The sequence below is a fragment of the Strigops habroptila genome, chromosome 6 (assembly GCF_004027225.2).
Source record: "Strigops habroptila isolate Jane chromosome 6, bStrHab1.2.pri, whole genome shotgun sequence".
Classification (NCBI taxonomy): Eukaryota; Metazoa; Chordata; class Aves; order Psittaciformes; family Psittacidae; genus Strigops; species Strigops habroptila.
Genome location: NC_044282.2, coordinates 14,375,270 through 14,396,380, shown reverse-complemented (window position 1 = coordinate 14,396,380; position 21,111 = coordinate 14,375,270). Strand labels below are relative to the sequence as shown.

Sequence of the window (21,111 nt, the reverse complement as noted above, 5' to 3'; positions counted from 1 at the left end):
TAAAAGAATTACTATGCTGTCCTGAAAATTTTTATCTATCTGTCTCCTTAAAGACTTTTCCTAATGAAGTCATTTTTGATGTCACTTATCCATGAAAAAATTATGATGTGTAGTACTTCTTAAGTGACCATGTTTCTCTTCAGTGGTCTGCAAGTGCAGTGCATATGTCTTGTTTGGAAACTACGTTTGTGCAGTTAGGTGGGACATTGGTTTCCTGTGCTGACATATGGATGGTGCATAAGCAAAGCTCTTACCTTTTTATTTTCTTTTTAATTCAGCTTCATTTTGCTGGAAGGCAGAGTTTTAGTCCTTTAATTTACAACAAACAAATAACAATCTTAACCTAAGATCTTTATAAGTATGCATGACCACAGGAGTACAGGAAAATGCATGGAAAAATTGAAATGAGACCTGCAAATTCCACCTCTGTCGAATATAAGCATCCTGAAGTAATCATTCATAATACTGATATTTTTACTTTTAATTACAACCGTGAGGAGTCCAATTATAGTGTGTTAGCTGTATTAAACTTCTGGTATTTTTGTGGTTTTCATTTGTGAAACGAGCAGAGAATAACTCTAAAAACTAGCTGCACAAGAAATGGCCTTACAGAATCCCTGCAGGATAGTTCATTACAAATTCATTTTGAAAACTTGTGAAATGGGTAGTGGAATTTCTTTAATTGCATGTCATGAGTTACATGTGTGTGTTTTATCTTGGTATGTAACTTCTGATGGTGGTAATCCATGGAGACTGCTTATATTTATTTTAAAGTAAATACAGGCAGACAGCTTAATTCACTACAAATGTGAGAAAGCCCACCTATTGCCTTAATCTTTGCTGATTTGATGCAACATGTTTTTGTTTTTCCTTGATCATGTTTAGGTGGCCTCGTTCTTCTTTATTGGCCTAATGTCTATGATGATTCCACTGTGCAATGTCTTTGGAGGTCTCATTGCTGTCTGTCTCTTAATGGGCCTGTTTGATGGGTGCTTCATATGCATTATGGCTCCTATTGCCTTTGAGCTTGTTGGGCCTCAGGATGTCTCCCAGGCCATAGGATTTCTACTGGGACTCATGTCAATACCTATGACAGTTGGACCACCCATTGCAGGTAAGTATAGATATGCTTAAACATAATAGATATGCATAAACTTAAACAGGGGAAGTTCAGGTTAGATATAAGGAAGTTCTTTACTGTGAGGGTGGTGAGGCACTGGAACAGGTTGCCCAAGGAAGTTGTGGATGCTCCATCTCTGGCAGTGTTCAAGGCCAGGTTGGACAGAGCCTTGGGTGACATGGTTTAGTGTGAGCTGTCCGTGCCCATAGCAGGGGGGTTGGAACTAGATGATCTTAAGGTCCTTTCCAACCCCAACTATTCTGTGATTCTATGCTCTGTAGCAGTTAATCTGTTTTCTATGGTTGCATGTCTTTCTGGCCATTATTTTCCATTCTACATTGTATGTAGTGCACTTAAATTAGAAGATTTCTCAGTATGTGCTACAGAGTATATGGTGAATTTAACTGCTGCTCATGGGTTATTAATTTACTGAACTTAGATAATACTACAATACTCTCCATATAATACTCTGAAGTTTGCTTCAGTCTTTAAGTTATGCAGATGTAAAACATTCCTCAAAAGAGGAATACAGTTAGACTGAGGACCTGACATTTTCTGTGCTATTGAGGCGACAGTTACAGAAGGACTCCAAATTGACCCTGCAATGAGCAGGGACATCTTCATCTAGGTGAGGTTGCTCAGAACCACATCCAGCCTGGCCCTGAATGTCCCCCGGGATGGCACACCTACCACTTCTCTGGGCAACCTGCTCCAGTATTTTACCACCCTCATTGTAAAGATTTTTTTATTTTTTCTCCTCACATCCAGTCTGAATCTCTCCTCTTTTAGTTTAAAACCATCACCCCTCGTCCTATCATAACAGTGTCTCCATGATGGGTGGTAATTAAGCAGTTGAGTGGTGACACACCTGGTTCTTCATTACTTGGAATCTTTAAATCAACTCTAGAGTACCTCTCAATGTATATACACCTACATTTGGCCATCAGGAAGTCAGATCAGCGGTTATAATAATGTGTGCCAGCTCTCAAGTTTCTGAATCCAAAGAAAACGTACACTTGTCTTGTAGACTCCCAAGGCCCCATTATTTATTAGTGGTAACTTCCTGTCTTTACAGGTTTGTTGCATGATCACCTCGGCAGCTATGATGTAGCCTTCTACCTGGCTGGAGTCCCTCCCATTGTTGGCGGAGCTATTCTATGTTTCATCCCCTGGGTCCATGAACGGCAGAAGTTAAAAGACAGAGCAAAACCTGTTGATGGAGAAACTACTGAGAAAATGCTGGAAAATGAAAGCACTTTGGTGTCGGGCACTACAGAAAAGCCAGTCAAAGAAATGGAATCTGGGTTTTGATGCTTTCTTTTCCTGTACCAGCCTGGCCACCTTCTGCTGAAGCTAGATTTGTACTTTTTGGCTGAAGATACTATATGATGCTGAAGAAGTCTTGAACTATTGCTCAAATAGCAAAACTACTATAAGGGGGTTTTATACCATTGAACTTCATTGATGAGTCGTTGAGTTTGATTTCAAGCCACATTTTCAAGGTATTTGAAGTTTTGTAGCATTAGTGTGTACATGCGTAGTGATTCTGTGTGTGAAGAGAATATTTTTCTAATTCATCAGAACCTGTTTCTGGGAGTGCGAAAGCTGGTTTTGGTTCACTGACCCAGGATTCTTCAATAACGTTCATGGTCCATCCAATGCAGGCACAGCCGTGTGTGTTCATACTGGAAAGCTCTGATGACTGATGTCTTTTTTGAAGTTTCTCATACTGTTTTACAGTCTTTTATAATTCTGTATCATGAATACGCATATCTTTAATTCCCTTAACTCTTGCTGAAATCATCTTGCATTAGAAAGCTAAATTATGAGCCATCTGTTTAATTTCCTCTAAATAGCCTAGCCTGCTCAGTTTGCTTAAACACTCGCCTGCTTTTGCATTTGCCTTTTCACAGTAGCCCAAACAAAGAACATTAAGGATGGATTTTTTGATGGGCACAGGTTTTGAATGTGTGCAAATGCAGCTCCGAGTGCAAACACATTCAGAAGTAAAGCTGCTGAATGATAGGGGTTTTCTTATTTGTTGAAGGCAATACTATTAATGTATATGTGTATGTTTGTTTTCAGCTAAACCTCAGAAGAGCTGACAGTTTGGAAATTGTACTGACAGTAAGACTTTGGAACAGTATTGTGAATTAGTCTAAATTTCAGATGATTCTGTTGCACTTGTTACATTTATTTTTTTTATTCTTAAAACCAAGACAGCTTTAAAGGATACATTCTAAGTGCAATAATAAGTTGTTTTTAATGTGGAAATATACACAAGCTGTTAAAATGACATTCAGCAATTAAAGATTTTTGCACTAAGTGAACATGCAGGTTTGTTATAGGTCTTTATAGCTGTGTTCAATTGCATGTAGGATGTAGCACCATATTTTGTTCACGTATAAAATGTCTTTGCGTGTCCTACTTCTTGCTTAACATGCTAAACATATGGCCCTGTTACTTACCTATGTATTCTTGGGTATTATGCACTGTTTTTTAAGCAGGTATTTCTGAAAATCTCTTTGAAAAATATATGAAAGCATAATATTTTGAGATGAAAACACTGCTTTTCAGTTTATCATCAAACACTTCCAAGCACATTGTTTATTTGTGGATATGGATCAGCAATGCAGTGGAATACATAATCATTCTTTACTTCAGGTCTGTTCAATATGAATAACTTTTATTTTCTTTTTTAGATATGTCATAGCAAAGAGTAAACTAAATGTGATCTGAAGACAAAATGCACATTTAAGTGCATTTTCTTAATCAACAACAGTAGCTGTTCTTTACATAAACCACGGACGCATACTGTTTTAGAAATGATTTTTATTGTCCTTTCTATTTTTATTACTTTTTTCTTTTTCCAGAGTTGTAGTAAAATGCTCAGAAGACCCATGTACATTTGTGATATAAAACACTGTACTAGCAATACTATTACATAGAATGTTTACATCAACTTAAAGTTCTTTAAATATAATCATGAAAAGCATCCTAATTGTTGCAGATCAAAACTCATGCCTTTTATATACTGCAGAATTTTAATCCCTGCTTTACATGAGAGAACTGAATCTTAAAATTTTAGATGCATATGGGAAGGACTTGAACATAGGAAAAAACACCAAACCAATCTGTAAAATTTACTTCGTAAGTACTTCCAAAAATGTCATTAAAATATTCATACTATTAATTAAAATGGCTATAAAATGCTGTATTCATTACAAAAAATGATGTTAACAGCCTATGCTGTTCTTGTCTGGAGTATTTCTGCAGAACATGTCATTCAGTATTATCTATTTGGTCAATGCAGGTGTTGAGTAAATGTGGTAAAAGCCTCTTGTTTCCTATTGTTTTGTTACGACAAATAAGCGTTTATCACAGATCTTACATTTTGTGTGTTTTAGCGTTGAGTTTTTAACCAAAAACAAGGCTGCTTTTTAGCACTACTGCCGTTGGAAATCATTGTGACCAGATATCTTGATGTAATTGTGGCATCTTCTTGACTTGCTGCTCTATATCTATATAAATTATCTGGGAGGGAATCTAAAATAATTGTCTTAGAAATGATACAGAAATAGTATAATGATAGTATGAATTTATTATTGCCATATGCTTTTAAAATGTATCTACATAAAAATCCAAACTCATATTTAAGTAAAAATGTAAATTATGCTCACAAATATGAAGGACAGCATTTAAACAAAGAAAGAAAAAAACCCAAACCGAACCCCAGAGACTCCAGGAAGAGGGTACTACAGTGAGTGAATAGATGTTTAGGACTGGTTACTATGTTAAAAACAGCTAGTGACGGGGATGTCAGGCAAGAGGGAAGCAGAACTAGGGATGAGGAAGCTATGCTGGTGTGCTGATGTAGGAATAATGAACCTGTTTCTGATGCCAGTGCTTGTTTTACAATGGTGCTAAAAGTGAAAAGGTTTGCGGGGAAAAGAAGACTTTTCTGAAGAGGTTAAAAAAAGAAAGATTGATGCATGAGAATTCCATTAGCATCTTTAGTGTTAGCTTGTAGCTGTGGGGAAAATGTCCAGTAGAAATGCTCTTTAGTGGGCACAAGCATACGAAGATTGTATCCTAAAGCTGGATAAGATGCTGTTAAAATGAAAGTAAATTTCAGCTTATTAGCAGCGAGGCTAACTGACCACTGAGAAACTTACTTAGAGATATACTGGATTCTATATGCCCTGAGGTTTTAACAATGAGGTTAGCTATCTCCCTTTAAAAACAAACAAAACCCCAATACAAATAGCAACTATTTAGTACACTTATTAAAAAAAAAAACCAACCAACCAAAACCAAGACTGAATAATGTAGCAATGGTTGCTACTTTGAAAACTAGAAGAGAAAAAGCACTGATTAGTCGATTTTATTTTCATTGAGTATATGTAAATAAATTTTTGTAACAATTTAATTTTAGGTGTGAAAACCTGTTCATGGGAAACCTGTTGAACTCCTGTTTTGATGACCTAATTCATGCCAGATTTAATCATGTTGGGGGTAGACTCTAAAACTAGAACACTAGGTTAGTTCAAGAAAGGCCGTAAGTCATTCAGATGGATCCCTCTCTTGAGAACGTTTCATAGAGTCCTCTTTGTAGACATTACTCTGTTTACAGAGTGGGAAAGCAATCATCTTTTTTCCATCAAATGTTCTCAGGGTAAGCTTCAGAAGAAATTAGGTAGAAAGAGGTTCAGTTAAACTGGCAGTGTGAAATTTCCAGCCCTACTTAATGCTGTAATTTAATACACCAGATCTTGAAACCAAGAGTAATTTTGAGCAAGGGGTTGGTTTTACGTTTGGCTGACATGTCTTTTCAGCAGGTATGTGATACTTGTAAATACAGCTGTTCAGCAAAGAGTCTGAAATAATGAAAGCCATTCAGATTCTTATTTACACCTGAGTTACGCAACAATATACAATCTATAATTAATAAAAAAATATTGTTGGATTTATTCTGGCTACATCTTAGACCTGTACAAGTCTCAAACCAAGACTTCAAGTGAACATACTCTTAGCAGGAATTTATTTCCTCCAGTTCTTTGTTCAGCATTAACTTCTTTTTTTTCCCTAAGTATATTTTCAGTGAACATTTATGGACCTTCCTGAATTGTTCATTCAAGTCAGAGGCAGTGACAGCCATTCTGTGGCCATCCTTCAGGGTGTATTCAGTATCAAATGAGATGGACAACTGACACTTTTCTCCTTTGGCTCTTCATGCACAATGTCTAGGCATATACATTCCCCCCTTCCATTTGGAAACACTGGATTGTCAAAGCTGATGTGCACCCTAGTCAATATGGACAGTACTTTCCAGCCTTCCATTCTTAAACTTCTTCCCTGCATTAAACCTTTGAATAGCCATAGCCTGATAAGACCAGGCAAGTTCCTGTGAAGTGGGAGATGTGAGGTTGCTCAGTTCTTTGCATCAGGTAGTACACACTGAAGGGACAGGAGGTGCTTCCTTGCAGCCTCAGAGGATGTATCTAAGGATGGGAATCAACACTACTATCCTTATAATCACCGTTACTGGTCAGCTTAACAGCCAGGTTCTCAGTGTGCTGGCACAGCGCAGTTCCCTGCTTTGCTGCTTGCTGCATGGGAGCCCATGCAGGAGGGCTCAGCTGTCCTCTCCGAGCAGGGAGCAGAGGTGCTGCATTCCCCTCCAGGGCGCTGGGAGTGTTATGGAAGCTGAGTTTCAGGCATCTGAACTCTTCTGTCAGAACTGACCCTCGCATATTAAGAGTGCGTGTGTATGTGTATAAATACAATGTATTTTGACCAGGGCATACACAAACATTCTGCATTTTACTATGGGAGCTGTGGCACTGGAATGTGGGAGGCAGGGGAGGAAAACATAATTCTTTTTGTTTGTGTGTTTCACTGTTGACAAGCACAGCACCACCTCAGTTCTACACAGCCCGTAAGTTACTGGTCATGCAAATTCTGGCATATTCTCTGTATGCCTTTTAGTCTTTTTTATATGTGTATATATATAGTGTCAACATTTTTAGTGTCTCAGAACTGTGTATGCCAAGACTAGGGTGATTTTATACTAAAATGTGTGCTAATATTGATAACACTGTTTATCATGTTTAAGTATCTTTATAGACATCATATTTTGTATGTTGTTTTTGATATTAAAGGATATACGTTTGCTAGCCTTAACTCCATTCTTTAAAGATCTGCTTTGTTAGAAGGGTGAGAAATGTCTCCTATTTCTCATGGTGCTAAAGTAACTGTGATCAGTCTTCAATTACTTGGAATAAAGATGGTGGTTCTTAAGTGCCCCGTTTGTTACTGCATGCATCATTTTTAGTCTTGTTCTCTTGAAAAACTTGCCATTTAAAAAAGTAATTTTGTGTTATATTCTGGTAATTATTGTCTCATGTGCAAACTTTATACAAAAAGTCTTTATGGTTTTTATCACCACTGTATACTGATTGGAATGTCCCCATTACATTTACTCCTAAATTAATACATGGTGCAACACATTTCATTCTGATTGCACTGACAATATGTCTTAAGACCAATGGTTTCTAAGCCTGAACTACTGACTTTGAGTTACATGCTTCTGAAAATTTTACTTGCTCTATTTTCCAATCTGGGGTTTAATATCAAACTTTACAGTTGGCTTCACAGAAGGCAGAAGTAAAACTGAGGGAGGGAGAACTGATAGAATAAATTTGAGTGGCATTTTAAAAGAATTTTGTATTTTCTGCTTCATGAACTGCCAGAGTAATTCAGTGGACCTTTGATCATTTACTGGCCTACTACCAATTTCACCTTGGCTTACCTTGGCAGCATGAAGTGTTTCCTCATTGACAGCTTCAGTAAATCACAGGAGTTCATTCACCTTCCCTTTGTAGTAGGGCCAAATATTTCCTTTTCTTTAATAAACATACCTGATAAGGGGGAAATATTCCCATTTACCTAGGGTTAGTCTCTAGCCTGATTGTATTTCAAATTAAAATTTGAAAAAGATGGTCAAAACCTTTGCAAGAGCCTTAGTGCTGTTGCCATTTGTACACTCTCAAGGTGTACTCTTTGTAAGTATATAAAGCAAAAATTAGCCTGTAGAATACATTTCAAATACTTTTGTACTTTAACAAAGCTATTTTTATCCAGCATTTATTATGACAGCTAACTAACAAGGCAAAATACTAACACCTAAAAATGCAGTCTGACTTTGTGGTGGGTTGACCCTGGCTGGACACCAGGTGCCCACCAGAGCTGTTCTACCCCTCCCCATGTTAGCTGGACAGGGGAGAGAAAATACAGCTGAAAGGCTAATGTGTCAAGATAAGGATAGGGAGATCGTTCACCAATTACTGTCACAGGCAAGATGGACTTGACTTGGGGAAATTAATTTATTTATTAAAAATCAAATCAGAGTATGATAATGAGAAATAAAAGCAAACCTTAAAACACCTTCCCTCCCTTCTGCCTGGCCTCAACTTCACTCCTTATTTCTCTACCTCTTCCCCTGCAGTGGCCCAGGAGGATGGGGAATGGTGGCTGTGGTCAGTTCATCACATGTCTCTGCTGCTCCTTCCTCCTCAGGGGAGGACTCCTCACCCTCTTCCCCTGCTCCAGCGTGGGGTCCCTCCCTCCCACGGCAGACAGTCAGCTGTGAACTTTTCCAAAGTGAGTCCTTCCCATGGGCTGCAGTTCTTCACAAACTGCTCCAGTGTAGGTCCCTTCCATGGGGTGCAGTCCTTTAGGAACAGACTACTCCAGCGTGAGTCCTCCATGGGGCCACAGGTCCTGCAGCAACCCTGCTCCACATGGGCTCTTTTCTCCATGGGGCCACAGGTCCTGCCAGGAGCCTGTTCCAGCGGGCGTTTCCCCACAGGGTCACAGCCTCCTTCAGGCATCCCCCTGCTCCAGTGTGGGGTCCTCCATGGGCTGCAGGTGGAGATCTGCTCCACCATGGACCTCCACGGGCTGCAGGGGCACAGCCTGCCTCAGCATGGGCTGCACCACGGGCTGCAGGGGAATCTCTGCTCTGACACCTGGAGCACCTCCTGCCCTCCCTCTTCATTGACCTTGGGGTCTGCAGCGCTGTTGCTCTCATGTGTTCTCACTCCTCTCTTCTGACAGCTGCTTGTGTTGCACAGGGGTTTTTTTTCCCCTTCTTAACTATGTCACCCCAGAGGCCCTTCCACCATCACTGATGGGCTCAGCCTTGGCCAGGAGCGGGTTGGTGTGGAGCTGGCTGGCATTGGCTCTGTCGGACACATGGGAAGCTTCTGGCAGCTTCTCGCAGAAACCACCCCTGTAGCCTCCCACTACCACAACCTTGCCACGCAAACCCAATACAGACTTGTATATCACTTTCAGAAAAGTTACTCTATCCTTGAAGTTATTTCAGTTGGAATAGTCTCTACCGATGGACCCATGAACAGCAGCTCAGCAGATCTGAGATAGTAAGACTGTACTCCTTGCAAAGATATTAACGTGGCTATGGACAACCAGATGTAAATGCTATCTTCCATGGCTGTTTGCTTGCTAGATTCTTTTTTCTAATGCGTACGTCCCCTCCCGCAGGTTATCCTCACCTGGAGCTGTACCCACAGCATGGCAGCCGGTGCCAGGAGGAACAAGACTGGGCTGCTGCAGTTGATATGCAATGTCTGGTTTGTCCTAGCATGTATTTCTGTTCTGAACAACATGGAAAACAAGACAAGAAGATCCAGGTTGGAATTATCTTTGACTTGTGCGCGAGGCTTAAGATTCTCAGCGGCAGCGGTACATCACAGCACTGTGTGTTCGCAGCATGCGAGCTCAGGTGGTGACTGCCCCACTAACACCCGCCCTAAGCCCCCGTCCAGCGCCGGCAGGCGGTGGAAAACGGGTCAAAAACCCTAAAACCATCTGAGGCGAGGCAGCGACCGCACGCGCGGGGCCGCCGCCATCTCCCCACCCATGGGCCTGTCTCCACGGCAACGGCAGCGGGCGGGGCCCGCCCCGCGGCGCAGGGCACGCCGGGAGCTGTAGTTCCCCTCGCGCCGCCATGCGAAGGGGCGGGGTCGGGGCTTTCCCTGGCAGCGGCCGTTGGTGCCGGCGCGGTGGCGGGGGGAGCGATGGCCGACGCCGAGCGGAAGAAGCACGTCCGGTTCGCCGCACCGGGGCACGCGGCGGCGGCGGCAGCGGCGGCGGGGCCGCGCTTCCCCGCCGCGCCGCGCACGGAGGTGGCCGTGGTCAGCGGCGGCTGGCGGTGCGGCCGGGGCGGGGACGGAGCGGTGCTGCGGTGGTGCATCTCCGGGGCGCTGTGTGCGGCCTTCCTGGGGCTGGTGAGCGCGGGGGGAGCGGGCGGGCGGCCCCCGACACCTGCGGCCCGTTGTGCTCCGCTCGCTCGGCCCGGGACGGGGGGGAGGGGGCGTGCGAGGTCACCCCCGTCAAAATGTGTTGCAGGGGATGAGCATCGCGGTGCTGGGGCCCACGTTCCAAAACCTGGCCGCCAACGTGCACAAGAACGTCAGCGACATCTACTACATCTTCGTGGGCCGGTCCCTGGGCTACCTGGGCGGGTCGGTGATGGGCGGGCTGCTCTTCGACTGCATGAACGCCCCCCTCCTCCTCGGTGAGTTCCCGGCGGGAACCCCTCGGGACGGGCTTGTCCGTTTCCCCCGCCCGCCTCGCGCTGCCTCAGCGGCGTGGAGCCGGGACACCGGGCCCCGGGGCGTGGGTGCCGCTGCCCGCGACCTGCCACGGTTCCGCTATTGCTCTTGCCGCGATAGTCTTGGGTTCGTTTGTCCGGCACCGCGTGTGTCCGGGCATCGCAGCTGTGCAGCGGCGGTTCCAAGTGGTTGGGCACAGTAGTTGTGGTAACTGTTTTGAACTGACACAACCTGTTTGGTTTGACGAAAAGGTGCAGGAAGAGTACAATTGGCTTAACTTTTACCCTTTGTATCAAATAATAGGCTTCGTATATATCCTCTTGGGTTTACGTAATGTCACTCTGTGAAATGCATGAACAAAATGGGGAAGCTGGGCTTTGGCTTTCACGTGCACACAGCAGAAACCTCGAGCAGTCACGCTGAGGCGTGGGGAGAGCTTTGTAAAACCCTTCCCTTTCTGAAAGCTTGCCAGGAGTGATCAAGTTCACATACTTGGACAAAAGTACTGAGATTTTGGCTGGAGGACCTTAACTGAGTTAGAACTTAATTAAAGGGGAAAAACATTAAGTGCCACCTGTGATGGTGGAAACTTGCTGCTCAGTTGCTGCCTGGCTATGAAAACATTTAAACTTTATAGGAGCCCTGTTTATGATCATAACGGTTTTCTGGACACATGGAAACTCTCCTGTAGGAGCACGGGACTGGCTTTGCTCTGGCAGTGTGGGGCTGCTCAGCTACAAGAGGCACGTTCAGCATCCAGAGATGAGATGATGCTTTTAGAGTTGTGTTAGTGTCTCATTCAGGTAGAGATTCTCTCAGTTGCTGTGAGCACACACCTAAAATAGTGGAAGCTCTGTCTTTTTTTCCTTTCAAGTGCAGTAATGTCAGCGTGTGCATTTGTGCTCTAAGTTAGGGACTAAAGCAGGTACTGGGGCTTGCTCTTTTCCTTCTCCTTCCCATACTTTTACTCGGGGAGATTCAAACAGAACTAGGTCTTTTGATAGGACTGTGCTGTAATCACGGGAGGAGTTCACAGGATATGAGAAAATCCATTTTCCATTGCTAGTTTTTGAACTATGTCTCTTCTTATCCCTGTATGCCTGTTTCCTGTTGTCAGGAGCAGTCATGGCATACAATGTCTCTCTCTTCTCCCTTTCCCCCCACTCCTCTTCTTGTCTTCATCTTCCTGGCTCAGTTCTTGTTTGCTCTTGTTCTAAGATGTCTTTGGTCTCCTCCCTGTTCTTTATTCCTCTCCTCCAGAACACCAGTAAAGCGGGTTTCCTTTGGCCTCTTTGTGCATCTGACAAGGTCAGAGTGGTCTCTGTCTGACATGTGAGACTTTACCTTCCACAATGGCATTGATACACCTGTGGAAGTTAGTGTTAATTGAAATAGTTTAGTACTTGTTTCTGTTCCTCAGGTACCACATAGGATAGCTGTCTGTCAGCAGCACTTGGAAGATGGTTCCGCCTCCTAATCCGTTCCAATTTGGTAGTGCTTATGGCAAAACCACAATGAAGCAGCTGAATCGTCTGTCATTTTTATTGTCTGAGGACTGCCTGTAAGAGATTATGGCTGGTGTAGTTTTACCTCCCATCTTTGAGCTGCTGAAACTCTGCTACGGTACAGAGATAAAAATGAAGACATAATCTGTCTTCATCAAGGAAGCGTTTAGGTTCCCCTCTTGAGGCGTGGAGCTGAAACGGACGACTGAGAGGTTGCCAAGAAGTTACTTTTCAGCTCTGAGTGGGGCATCTGCGAAGCTGTGCTTATTGCACCCCGTCTTTAGCTTTTTCTCTGTGCAGCTTGGTATGCTAGCCTTCAAGAATGTCCTGAGGCCTGTATGCTCAGTATCTTGGTAGGGCTCTAGGGCTCTGGGTATTTATTTTTCCCTTTGTTGATGATGATGTTGGTTTTGTTTGGAATTAACCCAAGCTTTTAATTACATTGTCCCCATTGATCTATCTGTAAGTATTTGCTCCACCTAATCATTGATTTGAAAAATAACAGAGATGTCTGAACCGGTACAAGCTTTCTAAAAACCTAATACTGTATATTCGAGTTATTAATTGCAGATTATTTTATTGTGGTGATTATAAGCATGGAATTTAACTGCTGAACATCCTCCCAAATGGTAATGAAAACAATTTCCTCTGCTAAAAAATATTTTTTGAAAGGGCACATTGTAGGTGCAGTTAATAATAGCAAAACCGATACAGTTAATGAACTGCTGCTACATTTATGAAGAGAAATTGTGTAGTTCTATCTCTTAAAACTCCAGAAATCCTTTGGAATACATCTCTCATGTGGGAACAGAATATCAACGAAAGTCAGCATTTGTGTGTGGAGGTCGCTTGCTGGTCAAGGTGCAATCTCTTTCTAGGATTTTAGGAGTTCAGTGATTTGAGTTCTTTTAAAATGGAGACAAATCTAATGCTCTGTAGTTCTTGGAACAATTCGTACTGTTCGAGACCACATTTTGCTTCTTTCGTGGTAAAGTAACATTTCTAGATTAGAAGTTTGCAGAAGATACTGAAATAGCTCTTATAAATCAAAAGCTTGCAGAAGACTTGTTAGTGTTGTAGCAGCAGATGCTGCTCCTTTTGCAAATAAAGCTGTAGCAAAACAGGTTTTTCATGTAGTGTTTAAATTGTAGTGAAATTCCTGTTTTTCTAAGAGAAAAATGATTCTTCTGAACTTTCTAGCTGCTCTGCTAATCAGGAATTGAGGTAGTTGGGTTACATCACCTCTTAGGATTATCTGTAACTTTAATAATTATGAATTTATTTGTATTTCTTGGACTTCTGTATGTTTTGTAGTTTAAATGGAAACTCTGGATGTTTTGTGTTTGTTTTTTTTTTTAACCTTTCCAGCATTATCCATGTTTGGAACAACGGTTGGTCTGTATGGGATACCCTGGTGTAAGAAATCCCTGCTGCTAACTGTCTTGATGTCAGTTATTGGAGCTTCCATGGGAATTCTAGACACAGGTAAGGGACCACGTGGTCCAACAGTTCCTTCACCGAACTCACTGGAAACTTCAAGCTCAACAAAACCGTTGCTGGTGTTTCATGTGACATGTCTTGAATTAAAAGAGAGAGCTGTTTTACTTGGCTGGGATTCTTGGATTATTCTAATCCCAAGACTTAACAGTGTTTGTGTCTTTGTAACCAGCATGGGAGCTAGGTACCTTCCTGGTGATCAGTACACATTTCAGTGGGCAGTTTCAGGCATAAGAGAAAGCATCAGGTGCTCTTTAAGCAATGTTTGCTTTAAATTACTCACCTGCAGGAAGCTGGATGGGTCACGGGTCATTAGCGTTATCTGGAGCTATTTTAGTCCTGGGCAAGCAAGCGCAGGTGTTTGAGATTCTCACAGTTGCTGTGTTGGAGAGTTGCCCACCTGAAGCTGGGTAGGCGGCATTTGGGGATTCACAGCAGACAGGGACTGCCATAGCCTGGGGAAAAAAAAACCCACTTTTGATGGAAAGCTGCTCAAACCCAGTTTCTTAGTAGAGATCCCTTATGGAGGAAGATGTACCGGTCGAAGTGCAGAGTGAATGTCTACAGGTGTGGATGGAAAGGTCCGTTGTGCCAGAGGCATGACAAAGAAACTCCCACAGGAATTATTTCATTGGACATGGCTTAGGATGGGTTAGTGATGGCTGGCAGTTTGGATCAGGAGGCAAGGCCACCGCAAGAGACTTTAGCACGCTTAGAGACATCTGGGTGATGCTGGTGGACTTGCAGATGGAGATCAGGAAACAGCCAAGCATACAGCGCAGTGCTGGGCTGTGCTGCGTGTTGCTGTAGAAGGTGGGGCTGCAGCCGGCACTGCTCACCTGGCACCTCTGCAGTGCTCTGCCAGCAGCGTGTGGCTTGCCTGGCTTACCGAGGCAGCCTATGGTTACCAGCCAGCGAGGTACTGCTGGGTCTGGCTGACCACTTTGAGGGCAGGCTTGTTTCTGAGAAAGAGCTGGCTGGTGTATTATCCTAGCTATCCAAACAGCTCTGGAAGCATCCCAGCCGGGGCCTCGTTTTGGTAACTTGGCTGGTAGGCAACACAGAGGAAACGATGGCTGCACATGCGAGCCATCTGCTGTAACTCTGTGGAGTTTGAGGGAACCCTGTTAACGCTAAAGAGAACACGATACAGAATCCAGCAGTGAAAAAGATGGTTTTGCGTGGCACAGGTTATGCTAAATAACCTGAGTGCAGAGGTGTACTTGCTGCCTCTGGCAGGATCGTTATATGTGGCACCTGGTTTAAAAATTCTTCATATGGGAAAATCTTGTCAGGTAACTGTAAAAATGCCTGCAGTGGGTGGGTGTGCTGCCCGGCTGTCAGAGCCCTGGCGCAGGGAGGCCTCCCAGTCTGAGCAGGAATAGCAGGAGAAACTTGGAGCGAGGCAGTAACTGAATTAATTCATTTGGAAGAGTGTCAGTGCTGAGTGATACAGGCTGCTGTACCGTAGCACAGGAATTTGATTACTGTTACTATTTTCCTGCATTCTTCTCAGGAAATAATTAAAAACATCTGAGACCTTATTCTCTAGCCTTATTGTTGATCTGAGGGTGTTGTAGTTTGGTCTTCGCGGCGGTATAATTGTAAACCTTTCTGCTTCTGGAAAGTCATTGGAGTGCAGTTGGGGTAGTCCCAGCCCCTCAGAAGCAAGTGATTATTGATGTTTCCTGGAATGTTGTTTAATGAGGCCTCTGGTTCTTCACCTTGTGCGTTGTTGCTTTTAATATTTACAGAAATGAGAAGCGGTTAAATTCACTCTTTTGAAAACAGGCTGAAAAATGCTGCAGGTTGTCAAGTAGGGTAATTAGAATCATAGAATGGTTTAGGTTGGAAAAGAGCTTTGAGACCATCGAGTCCAATTGTTAATGCACCACTACCAAGTCCACCACTAAACTATATCCCTTAACACCACATCTACACATCTTCTAAATCCCACCAGGGAGGGTGACTCCAGCACTGCCCTGGGCAGCCTGTTCCAATGCTTGACAACCCTTTCGGTGAAGAAATTTTTCTTCATATCCATTCTAAGCCTCCCCTTGCACAAAATGAAATACAGCCATCTCTGCTGGATTAAGCCATTGCATGGCTCCTCATTCTGACTGCTGTGAATTGCCTCCTAAAGCTGAGCTTTCACGTGGGTTTAAGGTGCTTAGAGGCAGAATTTCAGTTAACTAGAGTTTTGCGTATTGTATTTGCTAAACCTGCTATTATTGCAAATTGCAGCTCTAGGTTATGGTTTGGGTTGTCTTTTCTTTCTCTAAAACAATATCTGTTTTCAGACTAAAAGGACTGAATCTTCCTCTCTGGTCTGCAGGTGGCAATGTACTGGCACTGAACACGTGGGGAGCAGAGGCTGGGCCTCACATGCAGGCCTTGCACTTCAGTTTTGCTGTCGGTGCTTTCGTGGCTCCGATCCTGGCTAAAATGGCTCTGGGAGGCTCTGACTCTAAAGACTTTGCAGTCGCTGAAAAGACAAACCAGTCTGTGCTGAGGTCTGTGCCGACAACATCGGCTGCATCAGCTATGTCAGCGCTGAAACACCGTCTTGGTGCAGATTTTCTGTGGTCCTATGTTGTCATAGGCACCTATCTTCTGTTAGTCTCCTTCTTCTTTTTTATTTTGTATTCAAAGAGCAGCTCAGCTCGGGACAAATCCAAGGCCTCTCTGCAGAAGTGCGTGTTTGCCAAATACCACTCTGCACTTATCAGTCTCCTGTTCGTGTTCTTCTTCTGCTATGTGGGAGCGGAGGTCACGTACGGCTCCTACATATTTACTTACGCGAAAGTCTTTGCCGAGATGAAAGAAAACGAAGCGGCTGCTTTGAATTCTGTCTTCTGGGGCGCGTTTGCCGCTTGCAGAGGAGTGGCCATATTCTGTGCTGCTTGCTTGTACCCTGGCACCATGATCCTGCTGAGTATCGTAGGCTCTGCTGTCTCCTCCTCGTGCTTGGCCTTCTTCGCGAGGTCCCCAGCCTTGCTCTGGGTTGGAACTGCCGTGTATGGAGCGTCAATGGCCACCATCTTTCCCAGCGGCATTTCCTGGATAGAACAGTACACAGTGGTGCAGGGGAAATCAGCTTCTCTGTTTGTGATTGGTGCCGCGCTGGGCGAGATGTGCATCCCTGCTGTGGTGGGCTATCTTCAGGGCAGGTTTCACCACGTCCCTGTGGTTATGTACACCGCCTTGGTAACGTCCGCAGCCACCGTGGTGCTCTTTCCTCTCATGTACAAATTGGCCAACTCTCCCAGAGAGAGCAGCTTAAAAGAAAGGAGTGAGAGCGAGGACCGGAAAGCTTTGTTGTCAAACGTGGGGCTTAATGAGGATGAAGACGATGAGGAGGATGCAGGGGAGTGGAATGAAGCAGACTTTGAGGTCATAGAAATGAATGACACGCTGAGAAACTCTGTGATAGAGACCTCCCGTAAGATACCAGGGGACTCTCCAGCCAAAGTCTCTCTCCAGCCCCAGCTGGACAATGTGTTGTGTGATTCTCCGGTGGTTGCTGGTGGCTCCCCTGGGAGGAAAAATGTGAACGCTGACCGGGAGAAGAACGACTGAAGTAAAAGGTGACTGACTTTTTTTGTAAAGGGAAATGGAACTGAATTGCAGCTATTCCTGTAGAGTGGTTCAAGACTCCTTTCACAGTGGCGCAGCGCTCAGCATGTTCATTTCTGTGCTTGTCCAGCCCTTTCTCCTCTTTCATTTTCAGTCTGCAGTGATGTGGCTCAGAGTGGGGAAGTCCGCAATGACGTGAATGGGGTGATGACATAAAATGTAGAGACTATGCCAAAACTGTTAAAACGTAAGAGATGTTTTCTAAATGTAAGGCATGTATTGAAGTAGTGCATGCTGGAATAAGAACTAGCAAGGAAAGAAGGGGACTGCTTACACCACTCAGGTTTTTTGGGGTGTGGTTCAGAGGTGCTTGGTTCTTGGTCACAGAATGTTTGCATGAGAGAGGAGAAATCCATTACCTGTGATGCTGAACCTTCTTACCTTGTGACAGGGGAGTTTCTACTGCATTGAATGTTTGTGTGTGATGTAAACCAGGAAATCAAGTCAAATTTCAGGCTGTAAATTGGACAACCTGTTGGCAAAGGATATACTTTCCTGGTTGTGTCACTAAGATGGGAAAAAACCCTAAAAACCAGTTGTTGGAAGCAGAAGCATGCCTTTGGGTCATTTAAAAGCGGGATATGGGAAGGGAGATAAAATGGGTCCTGTTAATCACTGTAATGCATAATTCTGATTTCCTCGTTAAACAGTGGTGACAAATCTAAATAGCCTGAAGTACTTGTGATTGTAATGACTGCACTGCCACGGGAATCAACCAGTGTACGAAGATGATAAAATCATCTGTATAAGCAGATTACTTAATATATTGTATTGAGATAGGGATGTGGTATTTTTAAGCCAGTTGTTTAAATTAAGGTTCTAATAACTTTTCTGACTTCCTGTGCCAAGACTTTATCAAGGGATGTGTTAAAATGAGAGCTGGAGACCGAGGGAATTCTCGACGGGAGGATCCTTCTGGGTTGTCCTGTACCATGATCTCTCACCCCTTGGCAGCTGGCCTGGTGTGTTTGGGTTTTGTTTCTTTGGGTGGTGACCTACAGGTGGACACTTCCCAGTGGAGCAGCAGCGGGGGTTTGTGGGCAGGGAGAGCCCGGTGGTGAGCCCTCACCAGGAGGAGAAGAAACCGCAGCAACTCATGGCAGGCTCTGCCTCCGAACAGTCTTGCTATTTGTCTACTTGAAACTCTCCGTATTTGTAGGTTATTGTTTTTTTATAAGGCTGTGTGATCAGAATGTGCTCATGTTTAGGGTCTTTTTACTTTGATTTTTAATAATATTTTTCTTGCTAAGAAGTTTCACTTATTAATGAAGGAGCTCTAGATGTAACAGCACAGGACTGTAAGTATTCTGTGTACTTTCAGGTCTGGTTTTGTTCCCTCTCTCATCTCCAGAGTGTGCAACCTGGAATCTTGCGGCTTTTTCCCTTCTTCTGCAAAGTTTGTAAGAAGCAGGAATCAACTTGTAGTGAAAATGCACAACGGTTTTGCATCGTGCCGTGTCGCAGGGCCTCCCTCTCCCTCTGTGTTGGCACTGAAATGCCCTCGTGTTTTTTCCCAGTTTCCCTTTTTTTACCTTGTGTGCTTATATGCACTTTTGTGGCATCTTACCCAGTGCAGTGCATGAACCTGCACTTTAAAATAAGGCTTTGTTTCACTTGTTAGGCTCTTCTTTGTTTAAACTAATGGTAAATGCTTTTAAGTGTCAGGCCATCTCCTGCCCTAGGTACATGTGAGACCATTTGTTCAACGGAAGTAAGTCTGTGTCACCCTGTGTGTTTTGTTTTATCCGAGAGCAAATGGCAGAGGGGGTGACTACAGAGCGCAATGAAGCCTGAGTGGCTTCAACTTTCCCCTTTTCTCTGCTGCAGTAACTGCTTTGTGTGTAGAAAGTGGGAGGCGTTACCTGATTGTAAGGACAGGCCCCACTGGTGCACAGGGAGGAGGAAGTGTGACCTGCTCCTGCTCTGCTTTTGGGGTAGTTCCTGGCCTCCCAGGAGGGCAGAGGTCTCCTTTGGCACAGACTGACTTTGGTGCAGGACAAACAAGAAGAGATACAGGCACTGTTCTGGGGCAGCTCCCTGCTGCTGTCACTGCAGTCCACAGGCTTTACCTGAATTGACAGCAATGTGAAAAAGTTTCCCTGTACCTGAGACCATGTTGCCAGAAGCAAATTAGTTTGAGACACACCTGGCAACCAGGAAGATCTTAAATAATCCATACACTGGTTTTTGGAATGAAATTCCAAACTGGAATGTCCTGCACATAAGATTGTTCTCAGGGATAGTTTACACATCTTCCATAATCAAGTACTAAAAAGAACCAGAATATGAAACTAAAGCTGCATTGGGAAATTAGCTCTTTGAACCTTATCTATTTATTGCATGTTTGTGTTTCTGACTAATGTCTTCCCAAGCACTGTAAAAATACTGTGCAAAACAAAGACTTTATTTATTTTTTATTATTTGTTTTTATTAACCTCTGTGTAAATCACTTGAATTCATCCCCACTTTCTCCCCTCCCAGAAGCAGGAAGCCTGTGTGGCAGGATTGGAGCAACAGCCTGGAATGCTGAGGCAAGAGCAGCCTTTTGCCCAAAGTTAAGCATCCAAAAAAGCAGTGTCAGGAAGAGTTGAAATTCTCTTGACTGGTACCGTGCAGCATCGCGTCAGATTGGTACGTGGAGGCCTTTGGATGATGTCTAAATTTTGGGCCGTCTTAGTGAGCACTTGGAGCCTTCACTGTCTTAATTCTGGCCTCAGCCTTGAAAGGGAATATACTTCCAGGACTTGTGCTCCTTGTCCCCTAGCAGCTGACTCTCAATAGCAGGGGCTGCCCTGTAATGACAATGGAATGTTTAAGCAATATAAGATTAAACCGGATCTAGGACGTTTCCAGTAGTGAGCCCAACTCACAGCAGTTCAGACATTCTTGACATTCAAGGCTGTAGCTTTCCTAGTTTGTGGATTTTGGCATTCCTCAAGGCTTGTTTTCAGACACTGAATGTTAGTTTTCACATGTTTAAATTTCTGTCCAAAGTAAATCGCCTCCTGGCACATAGAGGTAAAGTGAGGATCTATTTACAGTGTGGCTCTAGTTATGGTGCCTTTTACATTACAGATCCTCCAGAAAGCTTGAACACTTCAACTTAGACAGACATTATTCTGGGCTGAACTAACTTGAAGCAAACTGTATTAACTTCACCCTTCCCTTGCTTATGCTAGAAAAGTCATCTCTGTGTTGAGGACAAGAGCTGTGGTCCATGGATTAGAAATGTGAATTTAGTAAGAAAGACTCCTGTTTTCCGTCCAGAAACCCAGGAGCAGGTTGAAGATGAGCACGTGCCCATTTGCTCCAGGGTAGAAGGCAATCTGCAGCTAAGTGTCCTTTTGTCTATCTTTGTTTGTCCCCGAGGCACTGCCATAGGGTTAGTCCTGGCACTTGCACTTTGATTCTGCACATGAGCAATGCTAGAATGCAAGAGCAGGCAGAGTTTTGTGCCTTGATTTTACTTTTTTTTAGTTACTTTGCATAAAAATGCATTGCAATCCGTGGCTGTTCTGTTACATATTGAATAGGTTTTATGCTGCTTGGTGTGGGTTTACACTGTATGGTGTGCTGTGAAATTTAATAGGCTGACTTGTATCCTGAATGTAATAAATTCTTAACGGGAGAAGGCACTCAGGTTCCTTGATGTAAATAAAGTTTTGTTCTATTTTTCAAAGTTACTCTGGACTTCTAGATTTGAAACTTACTCCTG

General features: G+C 43.7%; 2 protein-coding genes across 3 annotated transcripts in view; both read left to right on the top strand.

Annotated features, from left to right (window-relative positions):
* The window catches only part of SLC16A10 (solute carrier family 16 member 10), a 71,877-nt gene extending 64,444 nt beyond the window's left edge, over positions 1-7,433 (top strand). For both annotated transcript variants that reach the window (XM_030489467.1, XM_030489468.1), the window contains 2 exons: positions 886-1,114; positions 2,196-7,433. In XM_030489467.1, coding sequence (XP_030345327.1) covers positions 886-1,114; positions 2,196-2,431 — 465 coding nt within the window. In that variant the 3' untranslated portion in view covers positions 2,432-7,433. The remainder of the gene's footprint in view (positions 1-885; positions 1,115-2,195) is intronic.
* Positions 7,434-10,214: 2,781 nt separating this feature from the next.
* On the top strand, positions 10,215-21,079 carry MFSD4B (major facilitator superfamily domain containing 4B). The gene is made up of 4 exons (XM_030489461.1): positions 10,215-10,431; positions 10,553-10,721; positions 13,632-13,748; positions 16,096-21,079. Exons 1-4 carry the CDS (start codon positions 10,222-10,224, stop codon positions 17,337-17,339), a joined length of 1,740 nt encoding a protein of 579 aa, XP_030345321.1. The 5' UTR covers positions 10,215-10,221; the 3' UTR covers positions 17,340-21,079.
* Positions 21,080-21,111: the final 32 nt, after the last annotated feature.